Source organism: Aquarana catesbeiana, linkage group LG06, assembly GCF_042186555.1.
Source record: "Aquarana catesbeiana isolate 2022-GZ linkage group LG06, ASM4218655v1, whole genome shotgun sequence".
NCBI classification, from domain to species: domain Eukaryota; kingdom Metazoa; phylum Chordata; class Amphibia; order Anura; family Ranidae; genus Aquarana; species Aquarana catesbeiana.
The window spans coordinates 410,374,601-410,393,765 of record NC_133329.1 but is presented as its reverse complement, the minus strand read 5'-3'; the positions used below and the strand labels follow the sequence as shown (position 1 = coordinate 410,393,765).

General features: G+C 46.1%; 1 protein-coding gene across 1 annotated transcript in view; it reads right to left on the bottom strand.

The window, feature by feature from the left end:
- Window positions 1-131: 131 nt before the first annotated feature.
- PDIA5 (protein disulfide isomerase family A member 5) overlaps window positions 132-19,165 on the bottom strand; it is a gene marked incomplete at its 3' end in the record, with an annotated part of 50,639 nt that continues 31,605 nt past the window's right edge. Inside the window, 8 exon segments of the mRNA XM_073634997.1 lie at window positions 132-268; window positions 4,032-4,103; window positions 6,697-6,788; window positions 10,543-10,610; window positions 12,684-12,744; window positions 13,226-13,318; window positions 15,328-15,373; window positions 17,379-17,462. Coding sequence (XP_073491098.1) covers window positions 132-268; window positions 4,032-4,103; window positions 6,697-6,788; window positions 10,543-10,610; window positions 12,684-12,744; window positions 13,226-13,318; window positions 15,328-15,373; window positions 17,379-17,462 — 653 coding nt within the window.

Sequence of the window (19,165 nt, the reverse complement as noted above, 5' to 3'; positions counted from 1 at the left end):
ACATTGTGAGAAGCTCACAGTGTGCAGTGAAATCAGAGGATTTCGCACACTGTAGGAGGGGTGGAGCTTAGAAGGTTCACCAATATTACAGACATTCACTTACAATGACGAGTAAAAAAGAAAGGACTCACATGGGGCGTAGAACATGACCAGGGCGGACGGGTGATCCTTGACAAACTCGTCAAAGTCTGCGTCAGTCAGGTGATGGACCGCGCTTTCCGTTTCCGACCAGGGCACCTCCGGGGCTTCAGGGGCGGGCGGCTGCGGACTGAGAAGACACAGAATATGCAGAGTTATAGAGAGACACTTAATACTGAAGCCAAATACTGTGCTTTACGAGTTGGTTAAACCGACATATTCTGTATACATTGTATCTCCTAATCCACTACATGTTACATTGTTTTCTATCCCAAAGTTAAGATTTTTTGTTTGCACTGCACAGTTTTAGTCTCATCACTTACCTGGAATGAAGGGAGGCCTGGTACCCAAGCCCAAGCAGGGAAACCCCCCTCTATCCCTACCCGAGCAGGGAAGCCCCCCCCCTCTATCCCTACCCGAGCGAGCCCCCTCGCAGGAAGCCCCCCCCCCTCTATCCCTACCCGAGCAGGGAAGCCCCCCCCCCTCTGTCCCTACCCGAGCAGGGAAGCCCCCCCCCCTCTGTCCCTACCCGAGCAGGGAAGCCCCCCCCCTCTGTCCCTACCCGAGCAGGGAAGCCCCCCCCCCTCTGTCCCTACCCGAGCAGGGAAGCCCCCCCCCTCTGTCCCTACCCGAGCAGGGAAGCCCCCCCCCTCTATCCCTACCCGAGCAGGGAAGCCCCCCCCCTCTATCCCTACCCGAGCAGGGAAGCCCCCCCCTCTATCCCTACCTGAGCAGGGAAGCCCCCCCCCTCTATCCCTACCCGAGCAGGGAAGCCCCCCCCCCCTCTATCCCTACCCGAGCAGGGAAGCCCCCCCCCCTCTATCCCTACCCGAGCAGGGAAGCCCCCCCCCTCTATCCCTACCCGAGCAGGGAAGCCCCCCCCCTCTATCCCTACCCGAGCAGGGAAGCCCCCCCCTCTATCCCTACCCGAGCAGGGAAGCCCCCCCCCTCTATCCTACCCGAGCAGGGAAGCCCCCCCCCCCTCTATCCCTACCCGAGCAGGGAAGCCCCCCCCTCTAGCCCTACCCGAGCAGGGAAGCCCCCCCCCTCTATCCCTACCCGAGCAGGGAAGCCCCCCTCTATCCCTACCCGAGCAGAGACGCCACCGCCCCCCCCCTCCTGTGCAGGGATGCATGCCCTGTCCCCTTCCCTGTGGAGGGACGCCCCCCACCCCCCCCTTCTCAAACAAATAACAGGGTATCCTTTCAGTTAACGAAAGTCCTGTGTTTAAAAGACTGAATAGCTTGTGATCCTGCAAAGCCCACAGTACTTCCTCCTGCAAGAGTGACAATATTTCACCTGCAGTGAATTCACAGCAGCGTTGTCACCGCGTGCAACATCGTCTTGATGTAAATGAAGGAGGGGGGGGGGGTCAGGGTTGTCACTGCAGATCTCCTCAAAGACCCTCAGCAAAGGACATTTATCCTTTGGAACTGGGGAGGAAAGATCCAAGAGGAGGTCCACGTCACTAACCCCAGACTTTTTGATGCCCCCCATGTCACTAACCCCAGACTTTTTGATGCCCCCCACGTCACTAACCCCAGACTTTTTGATGCCCCCCATGTCACTAACCCTAGATTTTTTGATGCCCCCCACGTCACTAACCCCAGACTTTTTGATGCCCCCCATGTCACTAACCCTAGACTTTTTGATGCCCCCCATGTCGCTAACCCTAGACTTTTTGATGCCCCCCATGTCACTAACCCCAGACTTTTTGATGCCCATTTTTTGTGATGGGGGCAAAGAAAAGGATTTATCCCCCCCCCCAAAAAAGAGAAACTTTGGCCAGAGAGAGTATCTTTCTGAGTGTTATCTCTGGGTGCGTCCGCTGTGATTTGCTGGCATATCAGAAGGCGGAATCTACATAAAATCACAAGCTGGTGGTTTTGGCACAATCAGAGGGTAACCCCGGAGGAAGCCAGGCACACCACATGACTGACAGCGCCAGGGATGAGGCAGAGCGTGTGGTTACAGCTCCAGTCTTCTATAACAGCTTCTGAATCCTCTCCAGCCGGATACCACAAACCACATCATCACCGATCGACACTAAAATGTTATCAAACCTTCACTGGGAAGAGATCAATCCAGCGGCACCTGATCTATGGCGGAGCGTCATCTACTGTCTTCCTCGTCTTCCTGTGTCCAGCAAGCTGTCCGCTCTGCAAACTGGACCGCTGAATATTCTCTTTCTCCGGCATTTCCCACTTTGGGGTGGCTACGCTGCCTTGCAGGGACCCCCGGGGGCCCCAGTGTAGCCACCTCTATCTGCATCAACTGGCTGGGACTACACCCGACATGCTCCATAGACCGCGTCGAAGGCGGACCACCTTGGCCACCTCTAAGGGTCCTGACAGCTCTTCCCTCTCATCTGAGACAGTCCTGTACCCTCTATATAACCTCAGCCCTCAAGTAGCCCCAACAGGCCATGTTTTCAGGTTTTCCTTCATCTTCCACGGGTGCTTTAAAATCAGAGAGTCAATGGCTTGGTATTTTATACAGCTATTTTATCTAAGAGAAATTCCAAAAACCCTGGCCTGTTGGGGGTACTTGTGTACCGAGGTTAAGAACCACTGCTCCACAACACCCGATTCCCATCCTCAGTCCTCAAGTACCCCAAACAGGTCACGTTTTCAGGATTTCCTTCACCTTGCACCACAATGTCAATGGTTTGGCTTTATGATAGCCATTTTATTCAAAAGCAAAACTCCTAAAACATGACCGGTCTGGGGATGTGGGGATAATTAAGCCCCGGCCATGTGACCAGGCCACATGACCTTTCAGGCACGTCAACAATGCCTGCTTTCAGACTAGAAATTCAGGGGGAAGCGGCGCTGCAAGCGAGAAACATTGGAAAGTGGAGAGTTGGAAAAAAAAAAAAATGAAAAAGGTTTGTGAGATAACGATAAAGGTTGTAATTAATGAAGCGCTCTAATTAACCTTCTGCTCAAGGTAGAGCTCGGCGATTTTCTCCAAAAAAAAAAAAAAAAAAAAAAAAAACTTAATTCACAATTCTAGTTTTTTTTTTTTTTTTTTTTTATGGACACCGCGCCGGTCCTGAGGAGCTGCGGGCAGGAGTTTTTAGGCGAGGTCACGGCTTCGGCCTAGTTCGTGGCTCCTCAGGACCGGCGCAGTGTCAGCGCCGGTCCTGGTGAAAAAAAAAAAAAAATCGATTTGCTGAAAATTTGAGTCGATTTGACCTCTCAACTCGATTCAAGATCCAAATCGATTTTTTCCCCAGCCCTAACTCAAGGCACAGATAATAAAAGTGTCTGGAAGAAGACAGCACAGCCACCCTCCTGCTCAACAGGTGACTGGGCCAGCCCCCCCCTTTTGAACTGATGGGGCCCCGGGCCCAATACAGGAGGGCTGGCTTTATCAGGGGCCCTGGCCTCAGCGCATTTATCAATCGTCAGGGAAAGAACTGCGCTGCTCTTCTCCGACAACTGGCGGCTATGCGATGCCAAATGTGATTGGAAGATTCAGAAGACGATGGAGAATGTCTAGTATTTGCTGCTGTAACATCTCCCAGGAAATCCGCGAGCGCGGTCCTGTCAGTACAGGATCGGCTTGCAGAAAACTCAACGCCACAAATATGAACACTTTAAATGTTCTCCATAGGTGACAGGTTCTCTTGAATGTGCCTGGCTCCCCCCCCCCCCCCATCAGGATTTGTCTCCAAGTTGCCAGAATAGGCGTTTCCTGTATAGATGGGACGTTCCGCTCTCTGGCATGTTTAGGAAACCGCAGATGAAGCTACAGACGGCTCTTGGTTTTTATACCCCCCCCCCCCCCCCACTAAACCCTCCCTGACAGGCGGGACACAGTGAACGGCGGCTGACCAATCAATACCCTCTTTAAGTCTCGGCACTCGGGAGCAGCAATAAAGCACTCACTCTTTTAACCAGTCGGCGATGTCCTTGGCGGTGGCTCCGTACTTCTCAAAGTTGAACATATATTTCCCTTTCCTGGAGAGAGACACAAAGATGATTATTCAGAAAGGAAAGTAAAAATAAATAAATAAATCCCTGCTCTGTCCAATTCTAAAGCCGAACTCTCCGGCCAGATAGAAGACACAAACCAACGCAGCTCTGATGACGTCCCTTAAAGCGTTTGTTAAAGCGACGTTCCACCCCAAAAATGGAACTTTCGCTTTAAGTGAAGGTGCATGTCATTTTTTTTTTGGGGGGGGGGGGGGGGGGGGCAGTGGATTCCCCCTCTCCCCCCTCCCCCCCCCCGGGGCTCCGCAGAGCCGGAAGGAAGTTTACCTCTCCGGCCCCCTCCCTCCGCGCAATCTTGCCCGGCCAATCACAGCGCGGCTCGCGTATGCGCAGTGCGTGCCCAGCTGTGAAGCCACAGCCGGGCGCCCACAGTCACAATGCCGAGGAGAGGAGGGGGAGAGGAGCGGGGCTTCGCTTACATTGCTGGACCGCAGGACAGGCGAGTGTCCGATCATTAAAAAAGTCAGCAGCTACACTTTTTGTAGCTGCTGACTTTTATTTGGGTGGAACTCCACTTTTACCCCCCCCCCCCCCCCCCAAAAAAATAAAAAGCTGCTCCTGTCCCTTTAAATGTGCAAGCGGCAGCTTGGTGCTTTTGCATTACTTCTCTGCATCTCCTAAAATACATGTTTGATCCTACCAGGTCCTGGCTTCCCCCCCCTGAGAACTGACCGCGATTATCATGGCTGCTGAGCCTAGATATTGTGGTGAGGTCCTCGCCCTCCCTCTCTCCCCTCCCTCCCTCTCCTCTCCCTCTCCCCTCCCTCTCTCCCCCCTCCTCTCTCTCTCCCCTCCTCTCCCCCCTCCCTCTCCCCCTCCCCCTCGCCTCCTCTCCCTTCTCTCTCCCCTCCTCTCCCTTCTCTCTCCCCTCCTCTCCCTTCTCTCTCTCCCCTCCTCTCCCTTCTCTCTCCCCCCTCCTCTCCCTTCTCTCTCCCCCCTCCTCTCCCTTCTCTCCCCCCTCCTCTCTCTCCCCCCTCCTCTCCCTCTCCCTTCCTCTCCCTTCCTCTCCCTCTCCCTCTCCCTTCCTCTCCCTCTCCCTTCCTCTCCCTCTCCCTTCCTCTCACACTCCCCTCCCTCTCCTCCCTCCCCTGATAACAATGCTTACCTGAAGCTGCTCCTCCCCCTTACTCCTAGTAAAGCCGGCATTGTTTATAAACACTGTAATATCGAGGGAGAGAGCGGCTTGCAGGTCCGTCTTGGATGTTTTTTCACAAGCTAATCATTTTGAACATTTTAAAAAAAAAATCCCAAGATCGCAAGTCTGCAAAGCTGAAACTACCTGTCAATAGTAACTCCGCCCCACAAAGTTTGTTTTACAAGAATCAAAATGTATGTTTTACCAACACAGATATGTCTTGTGTACTGTCTGTCTGCAATGTTTCTGGTGGGTTTACACATCATTTTTATTTGTTTTTGTTTTGTTTTTTTTGGAGCTGCACAGTCACAGGGTGGAAGATCAGATAACTCTTCTGGTGTATCTTTCATACATCAGAAGGAATCTGAGCACCTCCCACTCATCTCTGGACAGAGAAAGAAGAAGAAGAAGAGGGGATATGTGACAGAGATTATAACTACAGATTACAGGTATCTGAAATAAAACATTTTTTAAAATGACACTCGACACCGCTTAGGGAAGCATGTAAATGTGTGTCAGATCAATTTAGGGCAACCACTTTAAAGTACTTGAATTTGACCTGCTATTCGCCTTTTTCAGTCACCGTACAGCAGAGCTCTGACTGGGGGGAGGAAAAGCAGCACAAGGAGTCAATAAGGTGTGCTACAGTGCCCATGTGCTAACAGGGAACATGCTGACAGCAAGAGACAGCAGAGTGTCAGAGAGATAGACTCATAACAGTGCTGCTTCTCCTTTCACCGGTCAGTCGAAGGTTGGGGGCTCGTCCGGAATGACCTGGGCTCAGAAGAAGTAGTATGGGGTGAATGATGCTGGCCACCATACTGAGGACATCTAGTAGCTGAAGAGAAGTACTGCAGGTTAAAATCTTACGATTGAAGGACGAGTATTGCTGCAAGAGCGGGTTTTGTAGTTTTACCTTTTAATGAGCTAGTCTTGTTTTTTTGGATGGAGTTTTGCTTTAAAAAAAACCTCTTCAGTTTACTTGGTCACAGGCAGCAAAAAAGGTAAACCGAAGGGGGTGCTGCTGCTTCGCCTTTCAATGACCAGTCACCAGCCTTTGGATCAGAGGTAGTGGGTTGAATGATGCTATCAGACTGAGGACATCTAGTGGTGGAAGATAAGTACTCTAGGGGACAGCTCCAGATTGAAGGTGAATGCAGCAAAAAAAAAAAAAAAAAAAAAAGCTTATTTTTTAATCTCCTTTGCTTTATTCTTTTCTTCTAATGGACATCATAAGATCACCCCAGAACTGAATACAGATAATAGGTCATCAGCTGCTGTGGTCTTTTTACATAAACTTATATGATTTTTGGGTGGATTTCACTTTTAAAAACAGGAAGCTGAACGAGAGGAGAGACAAGTGCAGCCGAGACATTGAGGAGCGGGGGTGGGGGGGTAGGGGGGGAGGACATCGGAAATACTCACTGGAAGTAGAGGATGGTGGGGTAACCCTTCACACTGTATTCTTCCTTCAGTCGCTCAAACTCCGGAGGATGGACGTTCATCCCCGCCAGGACCTGGAGGGAGAAAAAAAAAAAAAAAAAGACAAAAATAAAGAAAGGGAATGGGCTGGCCCTTTAAGATGTATGAACCTCAAAAATATAACAACAAAACTAATAAATAATAATAATAAATTATAAATAAAATATTTAGTATGGTTCTTGATAACAACAAACACCACCAAATATATTATTACTAGATAAATATTAGTATTATATAAATATTATTACTACATAAATAATATTATTATTATTATTATTAATAATAATATTTGGCTTGTTGTTAAAAAAACAACCAAATACAATATTACTACTATATTATATTTAGTAATACAATATAGAGAATAATCCAATTATACTAATATTTATATAGTAATAATATTGTATTTGGTTGTTTTTTTTAACAACAAGCCAAATATTATAATTATGTAGTAGTAATATTTATATAATACTAATATTTATCTAGTATTTCTAGTATCTAGTATTTATCTAGTAATAATATATTCCAAATATTATATTTAGTAATGCAATATAGAGAATAATCCAATTGTACTAATATTTATAATTTTGGAATATATTATTACTAGATAAATATTAGTATTATATAAATATTACTATTACATAATTATAATATTTGGCTTGTTGTTAAAACACAACCAAATATAATATTACTAGATAAATATTAGTATAATTGATTATTCTATAAAAAATTGTATTACTACATTAATATAATAATATTTGGAATCATTTTTTATATTAAAAACAAACAAGAACAGCACACCAAATATATTATTACTACTACATAAAATTATTATTATATGAATATGATTACTACATTAATATAATAATATATGGTATTAAACAACCAAATATATTACTACTACATAAATATAATAAAATATAATATTTGGCATTGTTGATAACAAACATTATTATTACTACTATATAAAAATATAATATTTGGTATTATTGTTGATATTAACAAACAACACACCAAATATATTATGACTATATAAATATTATACGAACACTACATAAATAAAATATATTTGGCATTGTTGATAAACACCAAATATAATATTATTATTATATAAATATTAGTATTAAACTTCAGCTTTAAACAATCTGCCTGGAGGAGATCAACAAATAAAAATGTCAGAGTAGAAGGTTCTGGTTAACAATCTGAATCTGTCGGAGACGTTGCCGGCGGGGAGCAGACGTTGCCTCTCAGCCGGTGACCCCTCACATCGTACTAGAAGTCACTCCCCGTTGTTGATTTGCCGAAAGGGACAGTTCACACTCCCCGCTCTGCTCCTTCACACAGAATCAGGATCTGCGGAGGGGTCCCGGGGCCAACACAAGGCTGGTCTATAGACATGACCTCCAAGACCAGCCGCGGCTCTCTATGGAGCCGTACAATAATGTTCAGTGATCAGCGCTGACGGCACTGGAGATAAAATTGCGCCCCCCCCCCAGGGGGAAGAGATTATCTGTCGCACACCAGACTTCCTGTCCTACTCACACTGATGTACAGCATCTCAAAAAAGTAAGTACACCCCCTCAGTCACATTTGTGTAAATCTTTTCTTCTATCTTTTCATGTGACAACACTGAAGAAATGACACTTGTCTACAATGTAAAGTAGTGAGTGTACCAACATGTACTGTGACATACTGAAGCAGCGCATGACCCCCCCCTCCCTTCGCACAAACTTTCGTTAGATGCTGTAGTGTAGTCCATCACACAACATTTATAATAAAGTCGTTTACCTTTCCTGCGACTCTCTCCGGTGTATTATTATCATCTACAGCCGTTTTCTGCCCGCAATATTATAATTTATGGAGCGGAGACGACAGAACGGGGAAAAAAAAAAAAAAATTGCACGGCAACGGTATGGCTTATCACCACTCGGAGAGCGAGTCTGATGTATGAAGATGTCTCGGAGCCAGACGCGTCCGTCAAAACACCGCCAGATAATCAGGTTACATTTCTGTTGATGTGTGAGCGGAGGAGGCCCAGCGGAGCCCGCCGAATTCCCTCTTCTGTCTGCAGGAATACGGATCGCTCATGTCAGCTCCAATCGCGTTTTCTGCCGCTTGAATTTATTACCCCAAAAAAAAAAAAAAAGGGGGACTCGAAAAGACAAACAGCTGCAAAAACTTGCGTTGCGATAAAAGATACAAAAATGATACAAAATGATAGAATCCCATCAAATCTGGTTACAGATCTTCCTACAATATAAATGAGAACATCCGATGGAGGAGGAAGTCGTATTGCGAGGAATTCATCTAACATTTCTGTATATGGCCGTCTAAATGAACGTTTACAATATGTCTGCCATATATTAAAATATACCTTTTGGGGGGGGGTATTAAGGCCCCGTTCACACACCTGTGCGTTTCTCTGCACATAAGAATGCATGATAAAAATACACTGATTGTAATTCACATTGGCACATGCCATGCGCAAAATGAGTCCGGTGTGATTTTGTTTAGCTGCAAATTTTTAAAGTGTATGACACTGGGAATCGCACCTGAAACAAGAGTAAATAACTTACCTACCGGTCACTTTCACCCTCTTCCTGGCCCAGGCCAATTTTCAGCTTTCAGCGATATCGCACTTTGATTGGCAATTACACGGTCATGCTACAATGTACCCATATGACATTTTTATAATTTTTTTTTAAACAACTAGAGCTTTCTATTGGGGGCACTAAAGAGGAGGCACCAATGGGGCGGCACTGGTGGGCCGCCAATGGGGCGGCCAATGGGGCGGGCCGCCAATGAGGAGGCGGCCAATGGGGCGGGCCGCCAATGAGGAGGCGGCCAATGGGGCGGGCCGCCAATGAGGAGGCGGCCAATGGGGCGGGCCGCCAATGAGGAGGCGGCCAATGGGGCGGGCCGCCAATGAGGAGGCGGCCAATGGGGCGGGCCGCCAATGAGGAGGCGGCCAATGGGGCGGGCCGCCAATGAGGAGGCGGCCAATGGGGCGGGCCGCCAATGAGGAGGCGGCCAATGGGGCGGGCCGCCAATGAGGAGGCGGCCAATGGGGCGGGCCGCCAATGAGGAGGCGGCCAATGGGGCGGGCCACCAATGAGGAGGCGGCCAATGGGGCGGGCCACCAATGAGGCGGCCAACAATGAGGCGGCCAACGGGGCGGCCACCAATGAGGTGGCACTGAAAGGTGACACTGATTGGCAGCACTAGTGGGCACTGTTGGGGTTGCACTGATAATCAGTGTAGAAGTCCCTTTCACACAAGCTGGTTATCTGCTCTCTTCTCATACTGTCAGCGCGAGGAAAGGAATACCGATAACCGGCTCGTGATCAGCTGTGATTGGCCCTATACCCCAATCTGTGATCGGTTGTGTCCAAAGGAAAAAGCAATCACACAGCATGCCGTGTTGGCTGTGATTACGGGAGAACGTCATATGAAGCCCTCTTAGAACTGCCCAACTGCGCTGTAGCCATCAGTTTGCTATAGCGCAGCCAGCAAGTGGTTAAAAATCGCACTGCGGTTGGCCCGCGAATTGGATGCGGTTTTCTCTTATTCTGGGATTTAGTGTCGCTTTTTTTCCCCTTATATGGGGGAGAGTAAGAAAAATATATAATTTAATAGCTAAATGCAGCGTGATTCATTACTATGGACGGCTGTACGCTGAAGCTGGGTCTCCCTTGCACTGGAATATATCCGCAATTTACGTTGCATGGCCTCACATGCGCTGCCTGCAGGAGGCCCAAGATAAATCGATGAACACAGCGATCGGTTACTCACGTAGTCGCCCTTCAGCTCGGTGGCGGCCTGCTGGTACACCGGCATCATCCTCTTACACACGCTGCACCCTGCGGAGGAGACAGAACCGTTATCATCCACACAAAGAAAGAAATGTGTACAGAAAGTGAAGTGGTAGAGGGGAGACACCCGTATAGGACTGTATTGTGTGTGGGGGGTAATATAGGCGGGTGCGCTGGGTGTATACAAGTGCATGGCCATGTCTGCTCAAATTCAGCCTTGGCATCAGATGGCCTATCCATGGAACAGAGCAGAACTAGGAAGTAGATGGATGGCCAATTGTTACACTGCAACTTGAACCCCAAAAAGGTGTAACCAGAACCTTTAGGGCCCCAGTGCAAAAAAAACATAAAGGGCCCCACTGAACCCCAAGTGCGACCTTTGCAACCCCGATAGTTCTGCCCCTGCTATCAGTAGCATTTTCATTATTCATTTTTCTTTTTTACCATTTTTTAAAATGTATTTTTGCAATTTATTGTTTATTTCTTTTTATGAGCCCCGTTGGGGGGCTTTGGTGAGAGGGGTCTAAACAGACCTCTGATGTTTCACCTTTGAGACAGAGAAAAGAAGAAGAAGATTGAGGACACAGCCCTCTATCTATGCATCGTCAGCTGCACAGAATGGACAGGAATAGCTCTGTACAGAGGCTTCCCCGTTAATTCACAAACTGAAGCATAGGGAACAGTTTACTATGCCTCCGTGATGAATGGAGAGAGTGAGTGATCAATACGGATCACTGAATCTATTCATTAAGGCAAGGAAGGGGTCGGTAAATTACACATTAACTCAGCCCCTTCCCCGCTCTCCATCCAGACAGGATTCCCCACAGCAGCCAGCAGTTGAGAGGGGGAAGTCGGCAGCACTGTGAAAGATGAGGGGGGGGCAGGAGGTGCATAGGAGGGGCGGCAGGCCCTCATGTAGAGGAACCGATCCCCTCCATTTTCCTCCTGCAGCCACTGAAAGCCTGCGGGAGGGGTTTGGGTTCCCCTATATGCTGCCCCCCCCATACAAAAAGTGTACGGGGGGGGGTCGCAATTGCAACCCCTGTATGCATGCCCCTGCCTGCACCTGTTCCCGAGATCTGCTGTCCCATAGATAACCTGGTCTGCCCTTGGGATTTGTCTTTGCTCTGCCTGCTAATGACCTTGGCTAGTTCTTGACCACAGCTTGGCTCTGATAATTCCCAGCCTGACCACGGCTTCCCTCTATGGATTCCCTGACCACGGCTTCCCTCTATGGATTCCCTGACCACGGCTTCCCTCTATGGATTCCCTGACCACGGCTTCCCTCTATGGATTCCCTGACCACGGCTTTCCTCTATGGATTCCCTGACCACGGCTTGGCTCTGACGATTACCAGTTTGACCATGGCTTTACTCTATGGATTCCCTGATGATTCCCAGTTTGACCTTGGCTAGTTCCTGATCACAGCCAGTCTTTGCCAATTCCCCTTTTGACCCCAGCTAGTACCTGACCACGGCTTATCTCTGCTGACCTTCTGGTACGACCCTGGCCCATCTCTTAATATCAACTCCTAGGCCTGTCACCCTGCCCTGTGTCTGTCTGCTTGGCTACTGATCACTACCTGTCCAGACCACAATTCCAACCTGCTGCATGCTGCAGTGTCCTTTTCTGCAGAAGCACTTAACAGCCCAGCCTGCCTCCAGAGGAGAACTGCCATGGGTTGGACTCACAACGTGCTTCTGAGATCATTCACTGACAGCTGCATCTGACCTGCAGTTGACCTCCTTCAGACCTGCATTTGACATGCTTTGAGTTTCCTGTGATTCCACAGAAAGCCACAGCCGGCTCCCAGATCTAAGATGGTGGTGCCAGAGCCGAGAATAAATGAATATGCATTTGATGAATAGTGGTGCAAATATCGTGAAGCATAAATAATTGCAACAACCATCATTTTATTCTCTAGGGTCTCTGCTTTCAAAAAAAAAAAAAAAAAAATATTTGGGAGGGAATTTCTAACCAAAAATTGCCCCAGTAGGCAAGCGGACAAACAGAGAAGTCCTTTTTTTGCTTTCCTCATATAGAAGTCACAGAACATTTTTATATATCAATGCCGAGCTGCCACTGATAGTAGGCAGAGAAAGCTCAGAGGGGGTCACTCACATGGAGCGTAGAACATCATGAGCAGCGGACGGTCCTCTTTCTTCAGAAGCTTCCTGAAATCCTGCAAAGACATCGCCACCATCAGTATTCACAATACAGTAGATGCTGTGCGGAGCAATACCAGTAATTCTACCACCCTCACCCCCTGTAGACAGTAGAGCAGCCCCACTTCCTCCAGCGCAGGTCCATAACCCCTATATGGACTGGAGGCTGGAAGGTATCAATCGTCTTCAACGAATGAGCTTATTAATCCAGGTGTAGCACAAAGTAATACAGGGTTTACGCATTTCGTTGTGTAGCCTTACTCATAGCCATGGCTATGAGTAAGGCTACACACTGAAATGCGTAAGCCTTGTATTTTGTACTACACCTGGATTAATAAAATCATTAATTGCAAAAGATCCAGCTGCCAGCTTTCTTTGACCTACGTGTTTGCTCGAGTGCTAGGAGGACACTACAAGTCAGTGCACCGACCGCTTCCCACTTCAGGGAATTACAACCAGCGTTTTCTACTATATTTAGACTCGGTGAATGGTACGAACCTTCTCACTGTCGATGTGAACAATATCCTTGGCTTCAGGATTCTCCTCCCACAGCGGCGCCCCCTCTGGGTCTTTTAGAAAAGCTACGATGGACTGGAAGACAAAAATATCCGGGGTCAGGAAGAGCTGCAACCGCACCATGCTTACATTTATCTAAGAGGCCCTGTTATCAGAGGTCAGAATTATTTCATATCAAACATCGTGTAAAATTACAGCATACGGCTAAAGGTCCGTGGACACCTGATCAGCACACTACTAGGAGCTTGGCAGACATCCCATTTAAAAACCATGGCCATGGCCACCACCGCCAACATTGATTTGACTCCTTCTCATGGTCATCAAGATGGAACTATTCCCCTATGTGGCTTTTACATCTTCCACACTTCTGTGAAAACTTTCCACAAGATTTGAGGGTGTCTGTGGAAATTTGTGACCATTTTTGAGGTCAGGCTCTGATGATGGAGGAGGAAGAGGAGGAAGAAGAGGAAGAGGAGGAAGAAGAGGAAGAGGAAGAGGAAGAGGAGGAAGAAGAGGAAGAGGAAGAGGAAGAAGAGGAAGAGGAGGAAGAAGAGGAAGAGGAAGAGGAAGAAGAAATCAGGTCTCTGTGTAGGACACTCATGTTCCTCCACACCAAACTCATACTACCATCTCTTTATGGAGACGTTGGTTGAGAAGGCCTGGCTCATTCCAGTTCATCAGAAAGGTGTTCAGTAGGGTTGAGGTCAGGTTTCTGTGCAGGACACTTGAGTTCCCCCACACCAAATTGGTCAAACCATGGCTTTTTGGAGCTAGTTGTGTTCACCTGACCATACATCTCTATGAATTTTTACATCATCCTATTCCAAAACCATGGTCATCAATAACGGAGTTGCTCCCCTTTGCAGCTATAACAGCTTCCACCCTTCTGACCACACAGTGTTCCAATTCACCCCAAAGGTGTTTAGTAGAGTTGAGGTCTGGGCTCTGTGCAGGACACTTGAGTTCATTCAGACCAAACGGGTAACACCATGCCTTTATGGAGCTGGCTTTGTACACAAGGGTACAGTTATGCTGGAATAGAAAGGTCCATGTCTTTGTGGACCTGGACATATCATTCCAAAAACCATGGCCATTATTATGGAGTTCCCCTATGGCCATTAATATGGAGTTGCTCCCTTTGCAACTATAACATCCTCTACTCTACTAGGAAGGCTTTCCACAAGATTTTAGAATCCTGTCTCTAGGAACCCGTTTCCATTCGTGAAGTCAGTTACTGATGTTGGGAAGACCTGGCTCACCATTGGAATTCCATTTCATCCTTAAGGTGTTCAGTAGGATTGAAATCAGGGCTCTGTGCAGGACACCGGAGTTCCTCCACACCAAACTCATCATATCATGTCTTTATGGAGATGTTCGTTGAGAGGACCACCTGGCTCATTCCAGTTCATCTCAAAAGGGGTTTAGTAGGGATAAGGTCATTGGCTCTGTGCCAGACACTCGAGTTTCTCCACACCAAACTGGTTACAACTGTGTTTTTGGAGCTAGTCGTGTTCATCCGACCATCACTCCTCCATGAGCTTTTACATAATCCTATTCCAAAACGATAGTCATCAATGGTGGAATTGTTCCCCTTTGCAGCTATAACAGCTTCCACCCTTCTGACCACACAATCGGAGTTCCAATTCACCCCAAAGGTGTTCAGTAGTAGAAGGAGGAGCAGTGTTGTCACCTTAGGACAGGCAGTGTTTTAGGTTTACAGCGTATAACTTCCTAGGCTGCACTTTTATCAGTTACATTGTTTCCAGTGATCTCTGTTGACAGCAGAACACCTCCCCCTACGTTATGGAGGAGATAAGAGGGGGAGAGGTGTTCTGTTGTCAACAGAAATCACTGGAAACAATGTAACTGATAAGAATGCAGCCTAGGAAGTTATCAGCTCACAAGATTTCGGTCAGGATCAACAGATATTTTCTGCACTTATATAATAAAATACTTCTAATGGGATGGTTAATGGACCAAAAGGGAGCCGATAACAGAAGATCAATGTAAGGAGGTATATACTCTTTAACAAAGCCTATTACCTCCAGACCCATCCACCCCCCCCCAATACGATGGACACTTACCTTGTATGATGTGGGCCGGTTGTATTCTGTATGGAATGTTCCATCCCTGGAATATAAAGATCAAGCTGACCGCACACAGTACAATCATATTATACAATCCTACACAGCAGTTGATTTATTTGAATGGGCTGCCATACCTGCAAGAAAGGTAGGGGGGGGGAAAAAAAAAAAAAAAAAAGTTCCCAACCCCCCCCCACCTTTTTTTTTTTTTAATAAAAAAAAAAAAAAAAAAGTTCTAATAAATTAAAAAAAAAAATTTATATATATATATATATATATATATATATATATATATATATATATATATATATATATATATATATATATATATATATATATATATATATATATATATATATATATATATATATATATATATATATATTTATTCTCTCACTCATGGTTAGTGTTTGGCTGGAGCCATTTATTATCATGGTTAGTGTTTGGCTGGAGCCATTTATTATCAATCAACTCTTTTTATATCATAATGACAACAGAAACTACTCAAATGACCCTGATCAAAAGTTTACATACCCCAGTTCTTAATACCGTGTATTGTCCCCTTTAACATCAATGACAGCTTTAGGTCTTTTGTGGTATTTGTGGATGAGGCTCTTTATCTTCTCAGATGGTTCCTCTTAGCAAAAAGCTTCCAGTTCCTGTAAACTCTTGGGCCGTCTTGCATGAACGGCACGTTTGAGATCTCCCCAGAGTGGCTCAATGATATTGAGATCAGGAGACTGAGATGGCCAATCCAGAACCTTCACTTTATTCTGCTGTAGCCAATGACAGGTGGACTTGGCCTTGTGTTTTGGATCATTGTCATGTTGGAATGTCCAAGTACGTCCCATGCGCAGTTTCCTGGCTCATGAATGCAAATGTTCCTCCAGTATTTTTTTTTTTTTTAAACATACTGCATTCATCTTGCGATCAAATTTTGACCAAATGTCCTGTGCCTTTGTAGCTCACACATCTCCAAAACATCAACGATCCACCTCCGTGTTTCACAGTAGGAATAGTGTACCTTTCATCATAGGCCTTGTTGTCTCCTCTCCAAATGTAGGGTTATGGTTGTGGCCAAAAAGCTCAATTTTGGTCTCTTCACTCCAAATGACTTTGTGGCAGAAGGTTTGAGGCTTGTCTCTGTGCTGTTTGGCGTATTGTAAGCGGGATTCTTTGTGGCATTTGTGTAGTAATGGCTTTCTTCTGCCGACTCGACCATGCAGCCCATTTTTATTTAAGTGCCTCCTTATTGTGCATCTTGAAACATCCACACCACATGTTTTCAGAGTCCTGCATTTCACCTGAAGTTATTTGTGGGTTTTTTTTGCATCCCGAACAATTTTCCTGGCAGTTGAGGATGAAATCTTAGTTGGTCTACCTGACCGTGGTTTGGTTTCAACAGAACCCCTCATTTTCCACTTCTTGATTAGAGTTTGAACACTGCTAATTGGCATTCTCAATTCCTTGGATATCTATTTATATCCCTTTCCTGTTTTATACAGTTCAACTACCTTTTCCCGCAGATCCTTTGACAATTCTTTTGCTTTCCCCATGACTCAGAATCCAGAAACGTCAGTGCAGCACTGGATGAAAGATGCAAGGGTCTGTCAGGAGTCCAGAAACTCATTGACCTTTTATACACACACACTAATTACAAGCAAACAGATCACAGGTGAGGATGGTTACCTTTAATACCCATTCAAACCCCTTTGTGTCATCTTGTGTGCATGTTATCAGGCCAAAATCACCAGGGTATGTAAACTTATGATCAGGGTCATCGGGGGGGGGAAAGACACATGTCAGCTCCCTCGGCGTGGACCACGGCCAGGTGTCGAGGCCTCGTTCTAAAGGTGAGCATTTCATACTAGCTCATTATGCCTTTGCCTTGCAGCTTTTTTTTTTTTTTTTTTTAAAAAAAAAAAAAAAAAAAAAAAAAAAAAAAAAAAAAAAGAAGGGGTGCGGGTATACAACCGTTTAAAAAAAAAAAAAAGCTGGGAGTGTCAATCCTCACCAGCTGATACTACAACATACGAGCGTGCCGCCCTCACTTGTAGTGTAGGAGCTCAAGGCCGTTCGTCTTCTTCCTGGGGTCCACCTTCAGTTTCTTGCACAGCTTCCGTCCTTCTGAGTCCCTAAGGAGAGCGAGAGCAGAGAATAAAACAACGTTTTTATTACTTCAATGAGATATAAACCGTCACAGAAAACGTATCCCCTCCCCCCCCCCCCCCGACCATTTCCCATCCCTCTTCCCTTTCTCAGTGCTGACGATTCCCTGCAGGCTCTATTAGCCATTTCCTCACTTCAGTGTCTCTGCACGTCCTGGTCTTACTTATAGTGACAATAAATAGCCGGCCAAACCTGTGTAATGTGTGTCATTGCGACTGCTTACACCTCCACGAGGGAAAAATGTGACCGGATGAAAAACGCAGGAGCAAAACTGGGAGACCAGCACAGAGCGTTGTCATCACAGCCGCTTCAATTTCAACTAAGGAAGCATGCGACAGGGTGACAACGCAGGAGCATAAATTTGGAGGACGTTGTCACCCCAAAACAGGAATGTGCGTCCTCGTGGCTACTTAAATTTTTACTAGGGGAGTATGTGGCAGGGTGACAACCTGGGAGTATTGAGAGACAGGGACAGAGCGTTGTAACCCCAAAACAGGAATGTGCATCATCACGGGCCACTTACATTTCCACCAGTGTGTTAAAAGACGATAGATAGATATATTCTAAAAGCATGTGACAGGGTGACAACGCAGGAGTACAATTGGGAGACAGGGACAGAGTGTTGTCACCCTACACCCGGAATGTGCGTCCTCACAGCCACTTAAAATTTCCACTAGGGAAGCATGCGACAAGGTAATAACGCAGGAGCACAATTGAGACACAGATTTGTCACCCCAAAGGGGAATACAAAGACACTGAATTTTAAAAGAGCCAACTTCCCTAAACTACGAACCTTGCTAAAAGATATAAATTGGGATAAAATCTTAGGAACAAAGAATACGGAGGAGAGATGGGTTTGCTTTAAGAGTATATTAAATAAGGGCATTAGCCAATGCATCCCACTGGGTAATAAATTTAAAAGAGCGAACAATAAGTCCTGGATTACTTAACATTAATGAAAAATGGTTTATAAAAACAAAGGAGAAGGCCTTCAAAAAGTACAAGGTTGAGGGATCATCATCAGCATTCAGACTTTATAAAGAATGCAACAAGAAATGTAAGGTTGCGATTAGAGCGGCTAAAGATAGAACATGAAAGACACATAGCGGAGGAGAGCAAAAAAAAAAAAAAAAAAAAAAAAAAAAAAAAATCCCAAGAATGTATGTAAACAGTAAAAAAAGGGAGGACAGACCATATTGGCCCCATAAAAAATGAGGAAGGAGATCTGGTTACAAAGGATGGGGAGATGGTGAAGGTATTGAATTTATTCTTCTCAGTTTTCACAAGTGAATCGGGGGGCTTCAGTAACCAAATCTGCAGTGTTTTTCCTCATGACACAACACAGGAAGCACCTCCATGGTTAACAGAGGACAGAATTAAAATTAGACTTAAGAAACTTAACATTAATAAATCACCGGGACCAGATGGCTTGCATCCGAGGGTACTTAGGGAACTCAGTCAAGTAATTGCCAGACCGTTGTTCCTAATTTTTACAGACAGTCTACTGACTGGAATGGTACCAGCTGATTTGAGAAAAGCCAATGTAGCAGCAATATTTAAAAAAGGTCCCAAAATACATCCCTGAGAATTACAGACCAGTTAGCCTAACATCAATAGTATGTAAACTCTTGGAGGGGATGATAAGGGACTATATACAGGATTTTAGTAA